Source organism: Vicia villosa, linkage group LG6 (assembly GCF_029867415.1).
Source record: "Vicia villosa cultivar HV-30 ecotype Madison, WI linkage group LG6, Vvil1.0, whole genome shotgun sequence".
Lineage (NCBI taxonomy): Eukaryota > Viridiplantae > Streptophyta > Magnoliopsida > Fabales > Fabaceae > Vicia > Vicia villosa.
Window position 1 is genome coordinate 129,936,147 of NC_081185.1, and position 22,536 is coordinate 129,958,682.

The window sequence follows — 22,536 nt, forward strand, 5'->3', positions numbered from 1 at the left end:
ATATACTAATTGACTATGTTTTATTTATTTACAGACGAATTGATAATAATCATTAAATATTCACACATACTTGTTTGAATTTTAATGACAATATTTTTGCAGGTGAAACTAGGATTTACCAATAATTTATTGTATATTTAATTATTATAAAATAATGTAAAGGCCATAAAATTTTAAATTTTGACTAAAAAAAATTATGAGTTTAATTACCCCAAGTAAAAATAATTTAAAGAAAGAGAAAAACATAGAATATGGGTAGTTTTCCATTAACTATAACTATATAATAATAAACTACATTCTAAAAATTGAATATTTGTTCCTCGCTTGGCGTGGTTATGTCCCCACTCCCAATGGAAATTTTTTCCCAAAGGTTTTAAGATTCAGATTTAGATCCTAAATTGGTGAAAAAAAACTGAAGGAAAAAAAGTATTGTACCCTTCAGATTTTGTGTTTTTGTTTTTATGTTTATATTAGAAAGTCAGAACAGTCTATTCTTTCAACAGTTTCCCAAATTTATTTTATTTATTGTTTTTATCTTAAATTCTTCTTTAAGGGATAACTCAATCATTCTATTTTTTTTTTCCTCTTCTTTTTTGGCAATGTTACCTCAGAGAATGTTCAACTCTAATGTTTTGAAGACCATATATGTTTTTTAGGATCAATTTTAGTCTTAAGGTTTTGTTTTTTGTTTCGTTGTTATAGAATTGATGATGATGACATACATGTCAAATTTCACTCACCCCATTTTTCAATGCTTGCTTTGTGTTTGTGAAATTGTGTGTTAGAGTAACTCTCACCATATCTCAAAATTCAAGACAAATTTGTTGTGAAGTTTGTTCATTTGATTATAGAAATTAGTGAAAAGACTCTTCTTTCATCTGGGTTTTCACTTTTCAGCTTAGTTTGGTGTAATTGAGTTCTGGGGTTTTTGGGGTTTATTTTTATTGTTTTTGGGAAATGAAATTAAACATATAGGGTTGTATTGTTTGCTGATTCTGTGGTTATAGAAAATGGGATCTCATGGTGGAGCAATCCAAGCGCCAAAGGCAGGACCTTTGGCTAGAGAAGGATCTTTGTACAATCTCACATTTGATGAGGTGCAAAATCAGCTTGGAAATTTAGGGAAACCCTTAGGAAGCATGAATCTAGATGAGTTACTCAAGAGTTTGTGGACATCTGAAGCTGCTCAAGCTTCTGGATTGGATTCTGGTGCTACTGATGCTTACATGCAACAAGGTCAACTAGCTTCTGGGTCGTCTATGAATCCGCCGGCACTTTCCGGCGATCTTAGCAAGAAAACTATTGATGAGGTTTGGAGAGACATGCAACAAAAGAAGAGTAGTAGTCAGGATAGAAGAACAGCTACACTAGGCGAGATGACTTTGGAAGATTTCTTGATGAAAGCTGGTGTGGCTACTACTGAATCTTTTCCAACAGAGGATAGTGCTATTTCAGGAAGGGTTGATTCTCAACAACAACAACAACAACACAATACATCTCAACATGGTCATTGGATGCAGTTTCAAATCCCTCCAGTGCAACAACAGCAACCACAACAACAGCATCAGCATCAGCATCAAAATCATCAGAATAATATGATGCCTGGTTTTGCAAGCTATATGGCTAGTCATGTGGTTCAACAGCCTGTTTTGGATACAGGATACAATGATGCAATGGTGAGTATATCGCCGTCTTCTTTAATGGCCACTTCATCGGATACACAAACTCAAGGTAGGAAAAGGGTTGCCTCTGGTGTTGTGGTTGAGAAAACTGTGGAGAGGAGGCAGAAGAGGATGATTAAAAATAGGGAATCTGCCGCTCGGTCGCGGGCTAGAAAACAGGTTATAATTTTTGTATGATTTTTGTTATTTGTTGTAGTCTTTGTTTTTTTATTTGATACAATGATATGTATATTTGTGCGTGGTATCAATGGACAGGCTTACACACAAGAACTGGAGATCAAAGTTTCACATTTAGAAGAAGAAAATGAAAGGCTTAAAAGACTACATGTATGTTTCAATTCCATTGCCACTTTGCATTGATCTCTACTTTATTCTTCTCGTCTTCTGTGATATTTGTTGGTTCATATTGTTCCAGCCCATCTTGTCAGGGCAATAAGTTGTTGAAATGTTTGTTAAATACGACTTCAACTGGCTGTTGCTTGCTTGTGAAATAAAATGTTTACAGTAGTTGAGCTTTCACTAGTTATGCTTTCAAAACCATAATTCATAAACAAGTTTATCATTTCAGTTATCGTAATTTGTATTTAAGATTCCATTATTCTTTCTTGAAGTGTTTTGCCTTTATATGAATCTCTATTTTGCTTATTAAGCTTTGTATGAAATATTTATTTGAGTTTTAAGTCAATTTGGTTAAATAATATAGAAGGTTTGGCTTGAATAAGAAACTTATCTTTATATGAAAATTCATGACATGTTCTAGTGTTTAGAAATTGCAAATACATATGTACTAACCATTTAGCTTTTGTGGAGATTTGCAATTTTGAACAAACACTATACGAATGCCAGATTTGTTTGCCTATCTTGTATAGCTTTCATTTAATCTGCTTCTCTGGTTAGTTAATATATACTACTATTGAGGTGCTTCAGAAAACCATAATTTTAGACTGTTGAGCTGCTCTTAGTCTTATCGTATTCTCTGTTTTCCTTTCGATATTTGAAATTTGGTCCTTAATCTCTGAGGTTGCAACTTTATAACTGTTGTACTGTACTTGATCATCTTTGCAGTGCTGAATTATAACAGTGTTGAAGCATAAACAACACAGAAATAATGTTTCAAATATCAATTTAATCGATCATTCTAGATGATTTATCACTGCACGAATTAACTCTCTTTTTTTGTGAATCTTCCATGCAGGAGATGGAGAGAGTGTTGCCAAGTATGCCACCACCAGATCCTAAGCATCAGCTTCGCAGAACTAGCTCAGCTCCCTTTTGATGGCTTTATTGCAAATGAGTTCCTAGCGAAATTTTCCAACCACTCCCATAGTTCTTTCTTATCTGCAACATATATTTGAACACTGAGTTTCAACAATCAGGAAAGCTATTTTTCTTCAGGGAAATGCGACGATATGAATCGCCGGCGTGCCCTCTTCAAAAGTGTTTTCCTGTATGTACATTTTATAAGCCAGACTTTCAATTTACCCAGTTCTATATATATGCTTTAGTGTAATTTTGAACAGAACACTTTGTGGCTTTATTACCAATTTTGATGGTCCTGTTGTGTGTGTGGTGAGTGCAACTATCAATCATTGCCCTTGTTGCATGTGCTTAAACTAGCAATAGAAAAATTGGTTTAAATTACTTCATGAGGAATGTATTTTGCCTGCTAAGTGAATGTTGTATCACATTTCCCATGGTTACTTTTGGCGAGGGTTTAAATAACTTTTTCGTCCATGAAAATATATGAAAATATATCAGTTTTTGCTTTTAGTTATGATTTTTTTTTATCGGTAGACAGAATGGTAATAGTTTATAGAAACTCACACAATTATGATGACATAGGTTTGAATCTGGGTGTTAGTGTCTAACCTAACAAGCTGAATTTAGACTTCAAAACAATGTTGAATTTGTTTTACTCTTTGAAACACCGGAAATTATGTACTTTTTCTATAACTTATGATTAGTTTTACCAAGATGTAGTAGTGACTAGTGACACAGCAATCCAATTATGCACTAGTAAAGAATGAACAGCATTGTCAATTACAAAGGAAACGAGTCTCATCTAAGTCATAAATAGCTTTTAAATCTAGGAGCTCAAAATTGGTGAGGGCATGTCAGAACTTGGAATGTACACTCAAAATGTTTGACCAGGACTTCTAATTTCTAAGTTTTTTTTTCTTCCTTTGAAGATCTTGATGACACTCAAATGTTTGACTAAGACTTCTAATTTCCAAGTTTTTTTTTCTCTTCCTTTCAAAATCTTGGTGACAGATAAGTCCATAGCAAAAAACACCTGATATTCTAGACATTTAAAAAAAAATAATGTTTGCCTAATTGAAAATGAATGTATAAAGTATGCTTTGATGTCTTACAACTTTACATGAAAAGCTTTGCAAAAACTTGACAGCTTAAGCCTAAAGGCATAGAAGCATGAGCATGCTCATGATCTTGACAGAATAGTCATCAAAAACTTGCACATAAATAGAATATAGTTCCTCTATCTCAAATTATAAGACACTTTGAAGAAAAATTTTGTTCTAAATTATAAGTCATTTTACAATGTCGATGCAACACTAATATATTTTTTCTCAATATATCCTTTATTATTTATTACTCTTTCTTTTCGCTTTCCAATGTAATTATTTAAGGATATTTTATAAAATTATATAAATTATTTCACTTTTCTATATTATAGTAATTAAATTCGTGTAAAATTACCCAAATGTTTTATAATTCGAGACTGAGACGGAGATAGTTCATGTTAAGGAAAACATAACTAAGAAACTTGATCTCTGTTAAACAATGTTAATTAAGCTCTTTTACTTTTATAATGTATCAACAAGTGTTTTCAGTGCTCAGGAAATCATCCATAAATTTTTTTAGTGATTTCAAAGATACTACTAGCATCTAGAATGATAGAGAATACACAATTCAGAAGTTTCTTAGTCAGCATAGTCAAACATTTCAGGCAACTTTTTGAAAAAGGTGAAGTAGACAACACCACATGGCCAAAACAGATACCAAATTAAGTATTGTAACGGTCTCCAACGTTCATAAATTATTTACTATGAATGAACACTACAAAAAGGTGAATATCAACTTCATAATGGAATCTATACTTTTTTTTTTGAACGCATAATGGAATCTATACTTGACTTGCGTAAAAGAGGTATATGAGACTAATGGTGTGTTTGGTAGAGAGAAGAAGTTGAGAAGAGAGAAAGATGTAAGAAAGAGGATGAAAAGAGAGAAAAAGATGAGAAATAGAGTAGATTTGATGTATTGTTTGGTATAAAAGAAAGAAGAGAGAAATAGAAGAGAAATAAGTATTTCATTTTATGATAAAGACATAAATGTCCCTAGTTGATTTAAATTGATTTATAATTTTATTGATTAAATATTTATTTTTTCTAATGTTATTAATTAATTTTTAAATGATAAATATGTGTTAAAGAAACTACTTGATTTTATTTTTAACTTTATAATGTTAATTTAATTTTTTTAATTAAAAACTCTATAAATTTTACTATAAATAAATTCTTTATTAGTTAATACAACGAATTTTGAAAATAAATTTTAAATAATTTTAGATTGTTTGTTATTCTTATGAAAAGAGTAATCTCTTAAATATAAAAGAAGCATGTATAATACATATTGATTAGTAAAATAATGATTAACAAAACAGGGGAACAAAATTTAAAAAAAAAAAACATAGGTGTAGATACAAGGAGATTTTCGTCATTTTTAAGAATAACTTCTCCTCTTTCCACTTTCTTCTCTATTGTGAGAAGATTGAAATTAGGCATGGGACCCACATATTTATCACTCTCTGCAACTTCTCTCTCACAAACCAAACAAACAAAATTATGTGTTTCTTCTCAACTTCTCTTCTCTCAACTTCTCTCTTCCTTATTTCACCTATACCAAACACACCCTAAAACTTTCATCTTTTTCATATTACTTTCCAAAGTAAATTTATCTTAAATAATTATTGGTTTTAATTTTTCATTTCAATTTAACTTTTATCTTTTAATTATATTTTCTATTCAATACTTTTAATTTATTTAATTTATTGCTCTTTTATTTTATTTTAGTGATAATTGAAATATTATTAATATTAGACTAATTTGATAAAATCATTATTTTATGTTTTATTTATCACAACTTTTTAAAGTGTATATGATACTTATTTTATGATTGAAATTATTTATCATTTTCACCTACTCGTAGTTAAGAATATAAAAAACCGAATCAAGGAGAGTGTGAGTATAAAATGTTGGCTTACCCCGCAAAATAAAGGGTAAAAGTTATTGTTAATGTCCGCACTACAAAAATACAAAGGAAAAAAATCGGAGTAGGATAGTCATAATAGAGGATACTAGTCAAAAGTCTTATCCGCCCGGCAAAAAAATTGTCCTGCAAAAATAATACGGACATAATAGACATATCCGACACGCCGGACCCGTTTTTCACCCCATAATAGACATATCCGACACGCCGGACCCGTTTTTCACCCCTACTCCTAGCTTTGTTTTGAATTAGTCTATCGGACCCGATTTTCACCCCTACTCCTATCTTAGTTTTGAATTAGCCTATGATTGGAATTATGGTCAAACCACATGTTTACCAAAAGCTAACATTCTTAGCTTCAAAAAATCGCGCTAGAATGACTCTCAAACGCAGGGTAGCTTCAGAAAATCGCGGTAAAATGATTCTCAAACACGGGGGTAGCAATGACTCACCAAGACACCAACCATAGACTTAGTTAAGTCTGTCCTAAGCGAATTGTATGCTCAAAAAGTAAGTAAAAGGCAATACAAACACGAGTGTTTTTCATATATAGACACCGATGCAGTAAACAATATATAATCTAACTTTATAGCCACACCGAATTAATGTAAAGAGAAACTTGTTTTTACTATATTCAACAACAATAACAAAGTCTTGATTCACATGTTGACTGCAATGATCAAACATTGCCGTCACTAGTTAATTGACAGCTTTGGTATTAATTAGACAATAACAACCCAAACATTGATAAATGTTAAATTTAGACATTAACAACCAGAACATTGATAAATGATGACAAGTTTGCAGCTCCCAACAATCATCATCCATGACCACATGTCCAATGCAGGAGAGAAGAATGCATCTATTTCTACATTAATATATACAAATCGATTGCGAGGAATATAATTTACAAAAACATGATCGTATTTTCTACTAGATATGATAACAAGACAAATGTTGGCCTACATATAGAACCTAATTCTTACTGCTCACTCTCATTGTCGTCGTCATTTTCTGTTTCCAAATCAAATCCGAAACCAGCATCTTCTTCATACAAGTTCGGATCCAAACAGCCAACATTACAATCATTCTTCTGTGTAGTCTTTCTTGTAACTTGGGATGCAGTGAAACCATCCTTTGAACCTTCATCAATTCTCTGTTTTTTATGTGGAGGAAAAGTGCCTGCAAGGGCATCACTGGACCCAGAAGGCTCCGATACAGAATGATTTTGCTTATCATGGGGCAATGGAGTTTCTGACGCTGCCAAGGTGCTGCCTAATTTCTGTTGTTCCTCTATGATCTTCTGCAAGTATTTACCCTGAGCTTCAATTCTCATCTGTAATTGCTTTTGAACCTGAAATATCAATGAGCAAATGCAAGGCTTTATCATTACCAGAAATATTCACATAGAAGTACAATACTTTGAAATTTAACAAACAGTATTTATCTTATTATGACATTTAAATCTAAGAGTCTAAGGCAAATTAGAAGCTAATTATTTTTCTTCACCATCAGAAGGCTTATTAAATGGGTATAAGTTATGGGTTTACCCAGCTCGCAAGATGCATAACAACAACAACAACAACTAAGCGTTATCCCACTAAGTAGGGTCGGCTACATGAATCAATTTCGGCCATAATGTTCTATCAAGAGCCATGCTTTTATCCAAATTGTTAATCTCGCAAGATGTATGACTCACAAATCAAACAAAGTCTGCGTATTTAAAAGAATTAAATAAAAACTATAGGCAAAAAAACATTGAGCACTGGCTTCTGTTTAATTCCAATGTAGTTTCGTATAGAAAAAAGGCCAGTAAAGAAATTGAACTTGAAATTAATAGTTGAACCATTATAGCAACATTAGAAGTTTCTACTTTAAGTTAAACCTAAACCAATCACTCAAATCAAATCAGCCATATTGCTTATTCAGTTATTTTCTTCAAGATACATGCCAGATGTTCCAATTTCTATCAATAAACAAAAAGATATGTGACTCATGGTTTACCTAATAAGTTTGCTATAGTTGTCATTGACAGATGATAAATAAAAGATGGTTGGGCATAGTATCAGTTGGAGTTATAGGGTTTAAGATAAAGATTTTGGATTGTTAATATACTTTAATATGATTGATGATATGATCTATTTGGTACATAAAAACTAAACACAATCCACATTTATGTTTAATTTAATATAATTGAAGATATGATTTATTTGATATAAACTTCCAATTCCTAATTAAATTAAATAAGTAAAAAAAACCATGGTAATAACAAACAAAAAAATGGAAACCAGTATTAAAAGATAGTCCACAATACTCACATAAAAAAATCAAGATTAATTCGTCCAAAAAAATATTTCTATAAAGATATTTTCATATCTTCTAACAATCATAATGTATGATTTGTGGAGCAAGCTCTAAACAAGCTCTAAACGTGTGTGCAAGCATTAGGGGTTTAGAAGATTAAGGAATGATTTGTGTGCAAGCATTAAGATTTAGAAGATTACAAGAAGCATAACTGCTTATCATCATCATCTATTATTCAGCCCTATCTCCAGTCTTTCACTTGGTACACATTATCGTTGCTTTTGTTTTTGTTCGTGTAGCATGTAACTTTTCTAAACCTCCTACCCATGGACAAAAAGAAGGAATAGAGTATTTGCCAGCTAAATTAGAGCTCACTTTCAGCAATTATAAAAAATAGTATAGCTAGGTAACAAACCTCAAGTTGTTCATGCAAACGTTTTTGAACCTCCATCTGCATCCGTAGTGCGTCATTGATTTGCAATCCCCTGCAGACCGTGATGGTTTATTAAAATAAAATGTTAGAATTAGACACAGAGGCATCAAAGTGAAGGAGTCAGAAATTATCATCGGGAAAAAGACTAAGAAACATACGGGGAAGAATCAGCGCCAGAAATGCTGTCTCCAGAATTCCTTTTCTCATCCTTAGAATCTGACCGTTCAAAAAAGAAGTACCAAAATCAATTGAAAATGTGAAATCAAAACAGCATGACATTTCTGATAAATTTGTAGGAAACTATGAAGGGCAAGAAAAAACAAGGCACCTTTACCATCAGCTGGTGATTCAGGCAAGTACTTCGCCAGACGATACTTCTGCATGTAGTGGTATCAGAAATAAAATTAGAATCAATGTCCAACTAATAAAACATTTTATGCACATACGCCAATATTGTTAGACCAGATAATGATACCTGTAAATGACTTTTAACATGATAAATGGTCAGACCAGGCACCCCCATCACTCTAAGAACACCTTTTGGCGTTGCTCCTGTCGTGAATAATTTAAAATTAAATAGATCTAGGAAATTAGCTATACTCTAGCAGATCATCAAATAAAAACAAAAACAAAGAAGAGAAGTAGTGACCGTTTCCAACAATACATATATTTCAAGTACATCCAGCCATTAAAATATTAAAAAGGGTACTTCTAACTAGTGCCCGGAGAAAACTAATTACCGAAACAAAAATTGGAAAGTCTTAATTCAAAAGCCCATCATTCACGCATAAGCAAGATGAAGGAGACAGATTTAATTAAGACTATCTGTATATTGGTTCTTTAAAGGTTAATTGAATTTCATGGTAATACTTCCAAGTCATATCTCATAGGGTTAATAGTGTTTTTGGTCCTGCAGTATTTTATTTTTGAACTCGTCCCTAATATTTAAGATTCTCCGACTTTTAGTCCTTGTTGAAATCTGGCTTTCATGAAAGACTGAAGTTGCATTATTAATACAATATGGCTTTTTATCGATTACTTAGTCGGCAAAATGAATTTTGAAAATAACATAATATGAATTTATATTAAAACAAGCCAACTTAAACAAAGCCCCTTCTCCCTTTCATATACCGAAAGTTAAATCTAGAACAACAACCCAACAAGCTTTACTCTGTTATTTTACATTCAAGTTTCTTACATAACAATCTTTCTTTGTTCCTTCATACTTAATGGTCATCTCTAGATAAAACAGAGAAAGTTCATCATCTTCAAGGCCAAAAAACCTTTTTCTCAAGTATTATAATCCAACGTGAACGTCATAAACAAAAAAAATCCAACATAACGGAATCAATCCACTAATCAAAGAAAGAAACCGTTTCAAATCTTGAGCACCAAATCGCTTCTTCATTTGAGGGACCGGACTAAATCAATCTGAGGATCTTGAGAACAAATCCTAACATTCCTTGCCCTTCATCATGTTATCCGGACTTAGCTTCTCACCTCTTTAGAGAATCTTCAGCGAATCCATCACGAGAATGGATCCAGTCCAAAGTGTGTCACAACCGCACAGTTTATAGATCGCAGCGGATACAACTTCAATATGGTGAAATAGGGCTCACAAACTCTTTACTTTGATTTGGTGTTTTAGATAAACTTTTTTTTGTTATTTTTAAAAATCATTTTGTTGACTAATTAATTACAGAATGCCACATTTCATTAATAATGACATATCAACATGCAAATCAGTGTTGGAGAAAGGTTAGATTCTATCAAGGAATAAAAGTGGGAGAATCTTACTTGTTAGAGAGAATCTTACCAAGGATGAGTATAATTTAAACAGTAACATTAACTCTTATATTTAATGGCTATATTCAATCAAACACAATCCAGAATTAACTCTCCTGTTTAATGGCCACACTAAATTGACCTTCATCCATACAGCCAACATGGTATCTCATATTATTTTATTTTGAAATCTTGTATCCGGCCTTACCGACTAATCTAAGTGGACCAATCCCACAGTCCACTTGCGGGAGCCCCGTTTAAAGCCACAAAAAAGCTTCACATGGACTTGGCCCAACAGAGGAATTGTTTGCACCTAATGGGGATTCAAATTTGAGACCTTGAGAGGAAAACACTCTCATGACCCAAGCTTTCACGACTAGACTCAAACCTTGGAATGCAAGTAACAAAATGCACAGCTACTCAAATAATGACAGCCTTAGAGTTATCAATTGTTCATACTCCACTTTCAAGAAAACAAAATAACGACCCTTTATCTAGTTAGACTAATGATCCATACACACTGCACAACTTCTATGAAAATGTGATAACCAATTCATGTAAAGCATTATTGTTTTCATACGTCTTATCAAATTGCAAGACTATAATAAATTCCCAATCGCGAGGGGAAGAGGAGGTTTCAGATACCTTGTTTGGGAGTTTTCACAAAAGAGAGAAAGGGTTTAGACTTTTGAGAAATTTTTCGAAACCCTCCAAAGTCTTTTTTTGTTATCGGTTTACTACCTCCTCACTCACCTTCCCTAAACTATCTTCCTAACATCTAATCATAGCAAAAAAAAGAATCATTTTACACCCAATAGAGCATATGCATTAATCTCAATACTGAAAAGAAATACCCACTATCTGGTCCACCAAGTTGCGTAATAGCATCCACAAATCGGTCATGAAGATCCGACGTCCAACGCAACCGTTGCTTCCCACCTCCCCCAGCAGGTGCAGCATTTTTCACAGCAGATCCACTCAAAACCCCAACATCTACAAGTTCTTCTCCTCCCCCTTGAGATTTATGAGGCATCATAGCCACCTCCGGAAACTTCTTTGCATGAAACATACCCACACTAACAACAACAACAACAATCCACAATAAAAAAAAAATTATTAAATTCTAATTTTATGCTAAATTTCTCTAAAAAATAATAATAAGTTAAAATCATCAAATTAGATCCAAAAGTGGAAAATTCACCTGTTAGAAGGTTAAAATTGAAGAAACGAATCCGAACCTCGAAGCATTAATCCAACACCAGGTTCGGAATTGGATTATTGAGGATCGAAAATCGACGAATTGGATTAATTAATTAACAGAAGAATCAAAAGCTATGACCTAGAGTGGAGAAACTTTTCTTCGAATTTTCCCTGAGAGAGGGAAAATAGGGATTTTGTTGCGGAAATGTGTAGGGATTGGAGATTAGTGGTGTTTGTGAGGAAGAAAGAGAGTTTTTTTTTTTTTTGGTCTTTCGGGAAATGATTGGATTTTAGAGTGAGAGAGAAAAGCTGAGCGTTGAAATGAACGGACGGCGGCGTTTTAGTTGGAAGTTGTTGTTAACTATGGTGGAGGGTCCCACGCGTGTGTCACGTGTCGCTGCTCTTTTTTGGGTTTTTATTTGTCGTTGTTAACATGTCACGACGAATGCCGTTTAGTGGTCTCCAAGGCTTAAAGATTCCAACCAATGCTGTGGGGAATCTTTTCAATTTTTTAATAGATATTTAAATTAAATACATTGTTTTTCTTTTTGAAACTCAGTTTCCTTTTTGTCAAGGTTTTTATTTTATTTTTTGGTAATTTGTACACTTTCTAAGGCTTATGATTATTCCGATGGCATCTATATGTTCAAGAATATGAGTTGGGATTATGATATTAATGTGATAGATGTTTACTTTCAAGGAGTCATCATATATACATCAAGAATGTTCAATGTGTGTGGCTATGTTTTGCTATTATGCTAGGGGAGTTCATGGTTCATGAACTGCATTGAACCGAATTATATTTATGGTTCAGTTCAGTTTTTAATAATCATTTTAATAAAAATTCAGTTAACTGTTAAAATGGTTTTGATCTAATTTAAAACTAGTTCAGAACTGGTTCATATTTATAAACTAGTTTATAATCAATTTCAACTTTTATTTTGAACTCTTTTAAAACCAATTTTTTTAAAATTTATAAAATATTTATATTAAAAAATAATATTTATTTTAAATATATAAATAACTTTTTTTTCAACAGTTTTTGGAAAAAAACCAGATTTTTTTTAAATTGTTTTTAATTTTAAGGAGAAAACATAATTTTTTTTGCTTTTTTTTTTATTTTCAAAAAATAAATAATTGGAAATAAAAATAACCATCCAATTGAATTGTTCCACGACATGTTATAATATTACTACTCACACATAATAATTCTTTATTTCTATATCTCCCTTCCTCCGAGGCTTGGAACCATCACTAAGCTTCTTAATCACAAGTATTCACTTCTTTTCTCTTTTTCTTTATTTTTCATAGTGCGTGCTTGAATTGGCTTCTACAAGCCCCAAAAGCACTTCTAGTCCATTTCAACTTGAAAATTGGTTTTATTTTCTTGTTTGGATACATTTTCAAAATCAATTCTCCTCCTCCAAAAGCAATTCTAGTAGAAGCTACAATTCCTAGCTTTTGAGTTTAGTAGAATCAATTCTGCATTTATTATATATTATTTATTACAACTCTTTTAAAGTTTCCTTCTTTACCCTCTTTAATTTTCATCAATTACTTCTTTTCTTTTTTATTTGTATTAGAATGGATTACCATTTTCGTAATTATACCATTTAAAATCAATTTTGTTAAAACTATCCAAACAACATTAATTGATAACAATCACTTCTATATCATTGTATCTAAACATAAATCAATTCTTCTAAACTCAATTATGTTAAAATCAATTCTACCAAACTCAATTCTTCCAGAATCAATTCTATCCACCGCCAATCCAAACACACCCATAATCTCTGTCTTTTACCGCAACCAAGCCACTGCTATTTTGACTTCTTATAAATCTTAAAAAGAATCTATTATGGATTTGAAATAAATAAATTGGATAAGATTTATGAGTAGATGAATCATGTTAGACACTTTCATCTAGGGGTGTTCGCGGTGCGGTTTGGTTCGGTTTTGAGCATAAAAGCCATCCTAACCGCGAGATAAAAATGCATGCGGTTCGGTTTGGTTCGGTTGATTTTTAAAAAGTCATCCAAACCAAACCAAACCAAACCAATGCGGTTAGGATCGGTTCGGTTGACTGCGGTTTACACTATAAAATAAAAATGTACTGAAATAAAAGAAAAAAAGGAAAGTCATTCAATGTCAATATAATATATAATGTTATACCATACAAAAAAAATTATATTACAAGAACAGTAGAGAACTAAAAATACATTATAAATGAAATACATATATTAGACAGTAGAGAATTATATATATATATATATATATATATATATATATATATATATATAAAATACAAAAATTATGCCAAAACTTAAGTTAATAAATTAATTATTAAAATTCAAAACGTTAGATGTGGCTGTGTGCAATTGAATTTAGAAAGATAATAAATTAATTATAAAAATTTAAAACTTAAGTTAAATATGCGGTTTGGTTCGGTTCCGTTCGGTTTCGTGAAATAAAAACCGCAAACCAAACCAAACCGTGCGGTTCAGTCCAAAAATCATCCAAACCAAACGCGGTTTTTTGCGGTTTCGGTTTGGATTGGTTCGATTTGCGGTTTTGCTTTTGGATTGGTTCGGATACGATCACCCCTACTTTCATCTACCACTTTTTTATTTTATATAGGCTTAATTGCAATTTTGGTCCCCCTATTATCATTTTTTTTAGTTTTGGTCCCCCTATTTTAAAATCTTGAATTTTAGTCCTTTATTTTAGTTTTTTGAAGATTTTGGTCCGCTTGCAAATCCGAACACAATTTTTAATGAAATAAAACTCACATTGATGACATGTTCAACATAAATCTTAAATAAAATTAGTTTTTTTGAACATTTCACTGCTGAACTGACACTGACACATCATCAATATGATCGTCATTTCATTTAAAATTGTCTTCGAATTTGCAGGGGGCCAAAATCCTCAAAAAACTAAAATATAGGGACTAAAATTCCGGATTTTAAAATAGGGGGACCAAAACTAAAAAAAAAATGATAACAGGGGGACCAAAATTGCAATTAAGCCTTTTATATATTATTCATTTTAAACGGTTTATTATTTTTATATATTTAGAATACAAAATTGAAAACTTTGTTGTTATGGGAATAGTTTGGGCTTTCATGAATTATTTATCTGAAGTGTTTTGTTCAGCAATATAATTGGGTTACAAAAATTTTTGCTGATACCCAATTCCAATCGGATAAAAATGAATTGATTTTTAAATTATAATTCTACTTTCAATGCTTGATTTATTAGAAAGGAAAAAAATAATATGTTAAGTAAGTTATATTTTGTAGTAACACAATAAGCATAGACAATACAGCAGTTGAGATAATGAAATTTTTTTATTTCAGTTTTTTTTTATTGTAAATTATTTTTTAAAATTTTTGAAAAAATTATTATTTATTATTTTCATAATTTTTTTCTCTATTGAATTTTTTTTATTAAAAAATAATTTATATAATTAAACCAATTTATAAAAAGAAATTGGTTCTAAACCGGTTTTAAATCAAATTTAAATTGTTTAAAATAAATGGTTCAGTTCACTAACCATTTAAATGGTTCAAGTTTTTTATGGTGCAATGCAATTCAGTTCAAATATCCAATTCAGTTAACTATATTTTTAAACACCCCTAATCTATGCTAGCTCTCAATTGACTAAGCGTGATTGCACTTCGACAAGATATTTCAAATCCTTGTGTTATGGTAAGAGACTTCAATGAAATATTTTTTCCATCTTGTAGGCCTTGGTGTGACATGTAGCAACTACACTTAGACTCGTAAGAATAACGGGATTGAGAAGATTGCCAAGAGTTTAGAGACAGCCTGTAGAATGTGTATGTTCGAGAACTTGTCGCCATTTGTCCCTGTTAAACAAGTCAGACCGTTTAGATTTTAAGTTACTTAACTAACACATAAATTTCTATTAAAAAAATGAAGGAAAATGCGATACAAAACGCAACGGAAAATAAAAATTTCTTTTTAGGTGATCCTCACAAATGATGATTGATCAATGATAAAACTATTATCTCTTATGGTAATTAACAACTTTGATGTAGATTTGGATGAATGATCACGAGCATTAGAACAACTTCTCTACTCAGTCCTCACGAACAAAGTGTTTTTAATTTCAGTGCTAATTACTATGAATGAAGACTTATATATATATATATATATATATATATATATATATATATATATATATATATATATATATATATATATATATATATATATATATATATATATATATATATATATATATATATATATATATATAGTAGAAACTCTTTATATTAATACTCGGTAAATTAATAAACTCTCTAAAATAATAAATTTGTCCAGTCCCGACTTGGGCCAATGTAAAAAATTGAAAAACTCGATAAAATAATAAGATAATAATTTTTCGGGCGATCCCTTTATAATTTTCGGTCCCAAGAAAATCATAAATTAATAATTCATAGAAACTGAAAAAAATATATTACACTATATTGAAATATGATTCAATAGTTGTTTGTTTTTCTTTAAAAATACATTGAACACATTTGTTCCTCTTGTTTACATTTATTATACTTCAAAAGTCATTATTGATTTCCAATGCATATGAACACAACAGTTACTAATTTACGTTGAGTCCCAAGATTCGCTACAACGTAATTCCAAGAGGTATAGACTAATTTGCCTTTTTGTTTGACATGTACAGTATGATTACTTAAAAACTCTTTAAATTAATAATTATTAATTTATCGATAAATTAATAACTCTCTAAATTAATAAATTTCTCCGGTCCTGACATTATTAATTTAAAGAGTTTCTACTATATATATATCTATATATATATATATATATATATATATATATATATATATATATATAGAGAGAGAGAGAGAGATATTACAGCAAGGTTTCACAAACCTAATTTCATTAAATGCCAAAGCTTCTTGTTAATATTCAAGAAACAATAGCAAAACATAGTTGGAAATTTTTTTGTGTATTATTCACCATGACAAAATTTGTTACATAGTACTCCCTCTGTCCCACAATGAGTGACCCAGCCCATCATTTCACACATATTAAGAAAAGTCGTTAAAAGTAAGAGAGAGAATAGTATTTTTACTATAGTGCCTTTATTATGTATTGGAAATGATGAAACTTTTATTAATTAGAGGGTAGAATTGGAAAAAGTGTATTGGAAATTGAAATGAGAATGATCAATGATAGAACTATTATTTCTTGTGGTAATTAACAACTTTGATGTAGATTTGGATGAATGATCACGAACATTGAATGAAGAATAACTTCTTTACTCAGTCCACACGAACAGAGTGCTTTCAATCTCAGTGCTAATTACTATGAATGAAGACTTAGAGAGAGAGGGGGGAGAGAGAGAGAGATATTACGGCAAGGTTTTACAAATCTAATTTCATTAAATGTCAAAGCTTCTTGTTAATATTCAAGAAACAATAGCAGAACATAGTTGAAATTTTTTTGTGTATTATTCACCATGACAAAACTTGTTACAAAGTACTATCTTTTATACAAGTTCAAAACTATGAGAGCTAACTAATGTTAATTCAATTAAATGGAATTTAAACTAATTAAATGACAGAATTAACTAATACTAATTATATTACATTGACAACTAGTAAATAGTAAATTGTAATTAGTAAATAATAGATAATATCCTCCCTCAAGTTGCCTCGAGTTGGACTTGGTGAAGTGTGAATATCACAAAGTTATAACTTGGACAGTATAGGTTGAAAGGATGGAGAGTGTAAGGGTTTGGTAAATATGTCGGCCAATTGTGAAGTTGATGACATGGGAAGTAGATGAATTAAGTTTGAATTGATCTTTTCTCGAACAGCATGGCAATCCAACTCGATATGCTTACTTCTTTCATGAAAAATTGGATTGTGATCTAAATATATAGCTGACCGGTTATCACAATAATTGCCCTCAAAATTAAGGTTGTTTTTAGCATCCCAAAATCAACAATGGTGGATGTTCCTCTCTTCAATGAATCTGCTCCAACACCTTTGATTTTGACAACTTTTCGCCATTCCCCTAAGCTGCCATGGATCATCTACAGGTTGCAGTCTATAACTCTATCAGATCAATCTTTTTCTCTTTTAGTGTTGTCTATTATTTATTTTTTTCTTTTGGGATATAAGTATGCATTTGAGGTGTTTGATAAAAATCCTCCAAGGAGTTTTGTTTCTTGGAAAAACACTATTTCTAATCATCAATTAACCTTTGAACATTCTATAAAAGTGGACAATCTCGAAACCAAAGTTAGTCAAAATGCACAAATACAAGTCAAAGAAATCATCCTTAATTAGATTTGGAAAGAAGACAATGGTTTCGCATTCATATATTGTCCCTATTGGTTTCTTAAGAAAGTGGATGGATGATATGTGATTGTTTACGGTTTGGTTGTGTCTTCTTAGCTTGTTATCAAACTATGCTTAATGTCTTTTATGTCTATGTAATAGTTACTTTTATGTCTACGGTTTGGTTCTTGATCTTTCTAATGTCTATTGATTTTTCATTTAATGGAATGGTGTTTACAGTAAAAAAAAAGAATACAAAACATTCATGAGACAAAAACCCACAAACGGAACGAAAATTACCCCTTATATAATTGGAGATTGAAAGAAACAACTTGGTCAAAGTTAATGTTATTGGTTTTAAGGAAGAGATGAAGAATATTTTAAAATTCATAAAACCTCTTTTAGCGACAGATTTTTCGATCGCTAAATAAGTCACAAAAGCTAAAAGTTACATGTCCTTTGTCACATCAGCAAAAATTGACGTTATTGATATTTGGATGGAATGGAGTAAAGTGCTTCAGTTTGCATAGTTAAGGGACCAAATTGAACTTTGAGTCAAAGATAACAGACAAAAAAAGGTATTAAGATTTTTTTTGAAATTATTTATATTACATGACATGCCGGTGATTTCTTATTTTTACACGGTCAATGACTTTCTATTAAAAATGTACATATTTTGGAATCCAAATGCAACCTAACACACCACAACAAACTCAACCTCAAAACCAAAACCATATTAAAGTAAAATAAATGTCCATATTTTAAAATACAAATTCAACTTAAGACTTTCAAAATTCGAACACTTTCATTTAAGTACTCAAGCCTTGCCTTTCCCTTTTCTTTTCCTTCCATTTGAAACAAAAGAAAACTAGCAGAAGTAGAGCTCTCATCTTTCACATTGTTCAAATTTTCTCTCAAGTTTTACTCATATAGGTTCAAACATAGGATCTTCTTCAACTTCTACTCCTCCCCATTCAAGTTAAACACAAACATCCCACACATTTTGTAAGTTTTTCATTTTTTTAATTTATGATGCAAGTAATTCCTTAATATGTTATATTTACGCTACATCATGATGCGTTCAATAGAAATGTACAATTTGTTTGTTCTTTATAAGATTAGGTGTGAATTTGATAAAATTTAGGGTTATGGTATGTGCATGAACGCATTTTACTCTAGGGAGTTTTAATCTGAATTTAAATACGAACCCTTGGTACGAATAACAAAATTAGAATTTTTTTGTTTTTCATTTTGTTTTTTATTTTGTTTGCTGATACATTGTTTCCGCTTTGATTTTGATATGCCTTTTCCTGTTTGATTATTGAAAAATGGTTGACGAGCATACCAATATGGTCGAGTGGCCTAACATGTTTTAATGTTAGGGAAAAATCTAGACTCTCGCAACACGCGGTTAGAGAATCTTTACATACTGTGGAAGGATCGTCTTCCTGGAGTCATGTATCTACAACTCATGTTGAAGCACCTGCTGCTCCTTTTCACATTGATATGCATGCACATGATCCACTTACTATAGTTGGACCTAATGTTATCGGACCTGCTAGTTTTCCAGGAGGCCCCAAATACACTTTGCTACTTTCTTTATATGCACACCATGTTGCAGTTCACGTGGGGGAAGGAGAGGTAGAATATAAGTTTTACTCTTTTGAACATTTTTTTTATACTAACTGAACCGTTTAACTTGATGACGATAGAAGTAGGGGTTGATCCAGGTAAAATCCAAAGGGAGACAGAAGACACCAGAGGATGTCTTGTTAGATTATCATTCCTATCGAAAAATTATATTAACCACGTGAATATGGTTGTAGATGTTGTGGGTGATGAGGCACAAGTTGTCTTTCATAGAGTACGTGCATTGGAGACATGCTTCACGAACTAGGAGAGGATTTCATAAGTACAACTCTGGAACATCTTGTTTGGTTTACCTCTACTCCAAGTTAGCTTAAGGTAGTTTATGGAAGACGGGACAAACAACATGAAGCAATTGTCTATTTCGAGTAATTTAATTACATCCTTCCTAATATTAATTTAACAATACTTGTGCTACTCACTTACAAATATTTCATCTGAACCACCAAGTATCACCAGGTGCGAGTATGTTGACGTAAACTCTTAAGATTTTCCACAAGCGTGCTCGATTATCCCACTCAAATATAATTCGGCGATTGAGTAGTAGATCATGCTCTTGACTGCATCCCGACAAATGATACCGATTTCACACTCATGCAATGAACACTGCAGTTGTTGGAGATGATATCTTAGTACTATGGGTGGCTGAATTGTGGGTCTCGACTTTTGTCTCTGAATCTACCTGAGCGAGTACTGCGGTAGTTTAGATATTTTTAGGATATACCTAAGAACCTCGTAGTTTTCCACGGGCCTCTGCAAAGATGTTGATGTGATATTTGCATACTACCATGAGCATCTGGTGCTAGAGAATGTTCACAGTCTTCCATTTCCTCGTCCATGGATTACGTTATACATTTACGTTCAATGATTTTATAATATTTTATCATTACATGACACCAGAGCTAGAAGAGGATTCCCCTAGGCCAGCTCATCAAGAGTTACTAAAAGAGGAACAGGCAAGGGTAGATCATGTCGTGGATGTACTACTAACATGTTACTCTATTGTTATTATTGGGAGAGAAATCATAACTAGAGGAGAGTTTCATGAAGACACTCTTGAGATGGTCACTCTACAAGCAATCTTAGCAGAGGCACGACATGCAGTAGAGTATAGGAGGAAGAGAAGGAACATGGGTGTTAAATATACATGAGTGAGTCCAGAGATAAAAATCAAACACATTTTTATTTGAATTGGAGTCTGTTTGATGAAGAGATTCACTGTATTAATTTGTGCATTCGAATTTCAATAGCCAAATAGTGCAAAAGACAATATATGAGTTTTTGAATTCCAGATCCACCCCAATGTTCTGAAATAAAGACCTATGGAATGTGTAAAATTATGTCCAAAGGTGTCTTTAAATTTTAAAATACGAATTCACTCATATATTTAACATAACCAAAACATACCTGACGATATTGTTCTAGGAATGAGTCTGGAGATTAAAATTCAAACATATTTTTACTTGAATTGGAGTGTGCCTTCCTGATGAAAGGTTTACATAGTGCGTCTAGATTTCAATATTTGGATGGTGCAAAGGACATAATATTTGAGTTTCCCTAGGATTAGTGATCACTAAATGGGTGTAGTGAATACTACTATGTAGAAGATAATGTTTGTAAGCATTCCTACTAATGAAACATTGTTGGGTCATGAGGAACATTCACATTTGATCAAGAGCAACACACAAAAGAGACAGCACATATTCACCCAAAATTTAAGGTAGTGGAAATGAGTTTCTCTACCTTATAAAATACTCAATCTTCATTTTTCTAAACTATGGAACTTATCTACCTCACTTGTTTCTCAATAATTGTATTCATTGTATTCTTATGGAGAAATCTACCTGTCACTAGGGATGGCAACGGATCGGGTGCGGGTGCGAGTTTCACACTACCCAAACCCGCACCCGAACCCGAACCCAAACGCAAAGAGTGTTCGGGTGAAAAAATAACACCCACGCCCACACCCATTGGGTTCGGGTTTTTTCACCCAAACCCGCAATAAAATACATAAAATACATTTTTTCTACAACTTTCCACAATATATATATATATATATATATATATATATATATATATATATATATATATATATATATATATATATATATATATATATATATATATATATATATATATATATATATATATATATATATATATATATATGGGTGTGATTTCGGGTTTCGGGTGCGGATTTCACACTACTCAAACCCGCACCCGAAATATCGGGTGGCACTCGAACCCGGACCCAAACCCGCACCCGAAATATCGGGTGGCACCCGAACCCGGACCCAAACCCATTTAACTCGGGTTTTCACCCGTTGACTCGGGTTCGGGTGCGGGTGGACCCTGTGGATTTGGGTCTTCTTGCCATCCCTACCTATCACCCCTAAAATTAAACATGCCACCCTCCAAAGCCATGCTTTTACCATTATACCCTTGCTTAAAGTCATTAATTTAAAAAAAAAAAATACATTTTTATCAAAAATTTGGGGGTGTACCGGAAATTTCAAAAAACAAATACTGGATTTTTAAAAATTTCCGTGAATTTTTACCAAAAATTTTGAAAAAATTACCAATATTTTTTGCAAAAAAAAAAAAAAAAACTATGATACTATAAATTTGAAATTTCTGGTATGTATTGGAAATTTCAAACTTCCGGTATACCGGAAATTCTTTGTATCTCAACATTTTTCAACAAGGATAAAATTGAATTAAAAAAAATGGGAGGTGCCAAAAATAAAAAGGGGGTAAGAAAATGGGAGGTGCCAAGAATAAAATGGAGGTAAGAATATGGGAGGTGTCAAGTATGAAAAAAGGGGGTGGCAGGTAGATTTCTCCAAGTTATACTCTGCAA

The 22,536-nt window shown here is 31.9% G+C and overlaps 2 protein-coding genes across 5 annotated transcripts; one reads left to right on the plus strand and one right to left on the minus strand.

Moving 5' to 3' along the window:
• The first annotated feature begins 344 nt into the window (after positions 1 to 344).
• Positions 345 to 3,382, plus strand: LOC131609992 (ABSCISIC ACID-INSENSITIVE 5-like protein 2). Its single transcript, XM_058881841.1, has 3 exons — positions 345 to 1,841; positions 1,938 to 2,009; positions 2,878 to 3,382. Exons 1-3 carry the CDS (start codon positions 1,011 to 1,013, stop codon positions 2,956 to 2,958), a joined length of 984 nt encoding a protein of 327 aa, XP_058737824.1. The 5' UTR covers positions 345 to 1,010; the 3' UTR covers positions 2,959 to 3,382.
• Positions 3,383 to 6,694: 3,312 nt separating this feature from the next.
• LOC131609993 (myb family transcription factor PHL7-like) lies at positions 6,695 to 12,027 on the minus strand. 4 transcript variants are annotated; one of them, XM_058881843.1, is made up of 7 exons: positions 11,696 to 12,027; positions 11,353 to 11,570; positions 9,185 to 9,261; positions 9,044 to 9,086; positions 8,868 to 8,925; positions 8,692 to 8,761; positions 6,695 to 7,326 (listed from the first exon to the last, which is right to left on the minus strand). In XM_058881843.1, exons 2-7 carry the CDS (start codon positions 11,561 to 11,563, stop codon positions 6,955 to 6,957), a joined length of 831 nt encoding a protein of 276 aa, XP_058737826.1. In that variant the 5' UTR covers positions 11,564 to 11,570; positions 11,696 to 12,027; the 3' UTR covers positions 6,695 to 6,954. The 4 variants fall into 4 exon arrangements, with proteins under 4 accessions (XP_058737826.1, XP_058737825.1, XP_058737828.1 ...); XM_058881842.1 differs by having other exon boundaries at positions 9,038 to 9,086; positions 11,696 to 12,025; XM_058881845.1 differs by lacking the exon at positions 11,696 to 12,027 and having other exon boundaries at positions 11,349 to 11,488.
• Positions 12,028 to 22,536: the final 10,509 nt, after the last annotated feature.